Source organism: Cynara cardunculus (assembly GCF_001531365.2).
Source record: "Cynara cardunculus var. scolymus isolate 2C chromosome LG 15, CcrdV1, whole genome shotgun sequence".
In the NCBI taxonomy this organism is placed as follows: Eukaryota; Viridiplantae; Streptophyta; class Magnoliopsida; order Asterales; family Asteraceae; genus Cynara; species Cynara cardunculus.
Window position 1 is genome coordinate 15,585,462 of NC_037542.1, and position 2,549 is coordinate 15,588,010.

At 37.5% G+C, this 2,549-nt stretch overlaps 1 protein-coding gene across 1 annotated transcript; it reads left to right on the top strand.

Annotated features, from left to right (window-relative positions):
* The first annotated feature begins 221 nt into the window (after positions 1-221).
* On the top strand, positions 222-1,861 carry LOC112528113 (L-lactate dehydrogenase A-like). Its single transcript, XM_025139043.1, has 2 exons — positions 222-861; positions 1,228-1,861. Exons 1-2 carry the CDS (start codon positions 253-255, stop codon positions 1,666-1,668), a joined length of 1,050 nt encoding a protein of 349 aa, XP_024994811.1. The 5' UTR covers positions 222-252; the 3' UTR covers positions 1,669-1,861.
* Positions 1,862-2,549: the final 688 nt, after the last annotated feature.

Below are 2,549 nucleotides of genomic sequence, written 5' to 3' on the forward strand. Positions count from 1 at the left end.
AATATAATGAATTTTTAGTCATTAAATTTTCATTTCAGATTAAACTCATTTTCTTTCACGGTCATATTTAGTTTTAAATTATTTTTTTTTTAATATTTGTTAAAATAAAATTTATTGGGATCGTGTAGAATGTGGGATCCAAAAAGGGTAGTCTTTTTTTGTTACTATAAATACCAACTCCTCGTCCCTTTCAAATCCATCTCAAATCCATTTCAAATAAGATTTTCTTTTACTACATAAAAAGAAAAAGAAATGCAGAAAAGTGCTTCATCTACAAATCTTGGTCCAGGTGGCTTAGACATAGCTCAATCCTTCTTCAGACCCATCCATGGTGCATCACCACCGCCACCCACCAGCCGCAACACCAAAATCTCCGTCATCGGGATAGGAAACGTCGGTATGGCCATTGCTCAGACCATCCTCACCCAAGACCTTGCCGACGAGCTCGCACTAGTCGACGTTAATGCCGACAAGCTCCGCGGTGAGATGCTCGACCTCCAGCATGCCGCTGCATTCCTCCCTCGCACCACCATTTCCGCCTCCGTTGACTACTCCAGCACCGTTGGTTCTGATCTTCTTATCGTAACTGCCGGTGCGCGCCAGATACCCGGAGAGTCTAGGCTAAATTTGGTGCAGAGGAACTTGGCTCTATTCTCCAAGATAATTCCTCCCTTGTCAGCCGGTTCGCCGGAGGCTATTCTGCTGATTGTGTCGAACCCGGTCGACGTGCTGACTTATGTTGCCTGGAAACTATCTGGGTTTCCGACGAATCGGGTTATTGGGTCAGGCACAAATTTGGATTCTTCCCGGTTCCGGTTTCTCATTGCCGATCATCTTGATGTCAATGCTCAAGATGTGCAGGTGAGTTTCACTTTGCTAACAGTCGTAAGCGAAGCATCTTATTTTTTATATTAAAACTTTAAAGCAATTTTAGATAAATAAATTTTAATTTTGTATTTACTTTTACATGATTGATTTATCCAAATCTTTTATTTATGCATTTTTTTATATTTCCATAAAACAATGAATAAATTGCAACTCAAATGATCAAAATTCTGATAAGTGATCACGATTTTATTTATTCATATTTCCATAAATATATTTTCTTCTAGAAAACCTTTTTGTTATCGATCAACAACTTTCATATTATTTACGTAGCATTTTGTTTTAAAACTAAAACCCTTCATTAATTATATTTGATCGGACAATTTTCGTTTATTTCTGTAGGCATATATCATGGGAGAGCATGGAGACACGTCGGTGGCACTATGGTCAAGCATAAGCGTAGGAGGGGTGCCGATACTTAGCTTCTTAGAGAGACAAGAAATTGCTTATGAAAAGCAAACACTTGAGAACATCCACAAAGAAGTTGTTCAAGGGGCATATGAAGTAATAGGTTTGAAGGGTTATACGTCATGGGCCATTGGTTATTCTGTCACTAACTTAGCTCGGACAATATTAAGGGATCAACACAGGGTCCACCCCGTTTCGGTGCTAGCCAAAGGGCTGTATGGCATTGATGGTGAAGTGTTTCTTAGCTTGCCAACTCAGTTAGGGAGGAGAGGGGTGCTGGGTGTGACGAATTTACATCTTACTGAAGAGGAGTCTCAACAACTCAAAGAATCTGCCTTGGCCATTATGGAGGTGCAAAGCCAGTTGGGCATTTGAACTTGATAAGATATTATTTTACATACGTACAACGTTTTATTTGATGTAATTGAAGTATAAAGCTTGCATACACCTATATTGTTTGTATTTTTTTTTTTTATGTTTTTCTACAATAAACTACAAAATAAATTATGTTTTGTAATAATCTTGTATGGTTTTATGTATTTGTAAACTATAACATTAGATAAATGAATGCATTTATGAGGTTCCTCAATGTTTACAAGTTGAAATATTAGAGTTTGAGGAACAAGATCTTGATTAGATCTTAAAGTGTGACTTTATTTGCAAGGAGTAAATAATGGGTTAAAATGGATGGGGCTTCAATTCTTCCCTCATTTGATCAACTAAAAATCTAGTTTTTGTGTGTGTGTGTGTGTGCGCGTGATAGTGAGAAGGGGGAAAGGTGTAGAGAAGGAGCCAATTGGTGGTTTGAAGAAGATCAAGAGACCTGAGTCTCTACATCATGTAAGAATATCTTCTGTCAATGTTTTCCTCTTTCATGTGTGAGCTTCAATTTGGGGTTTTAGGGTTTTTCATGTTTGGGATTGACTTATTGGTTGGAATGATAATTTCATGGTTGGAAACCATTTTATGTTGAGTTTACATCCATTTATGTGTTTTAATCAGTTTCATGATGGATTGGGGAAATGATCTAAGTTCTAGAGTTTTCGGTTTATCCGTGTATATGTTTGAGTTGTTGGATTGAAATCATTTCTTGGATTAGATCAGGTTGGATGTTGATTGGGAATGTTTTAATGTGAGTTTTAACCCCAAAAACGTTATAGATATGGTGTGGTATTAGTTTTGGGGTTTGACTTCTCGAACAAAATTGTGCAAGCAAACAAGGTATAAATGCGGGTTTCAAGCAGGTTGAGTCGCAT

Coding starts and splice junctions, on each gene's coding strand:
- LOC112528113 (XM_025139043.1), top strand. CDS start 253: ATGCAGAAAAGTGCTTCATCTACAAATCTTGGTCCAGGTGGCTTAGAC. Junction 862..1,227: donor TCAATGCTCAAGATGTGCAG/GTGAGTTTCACT, acceptor TTATTTCTGTAG/GCATATATCATGGGAGAGCA.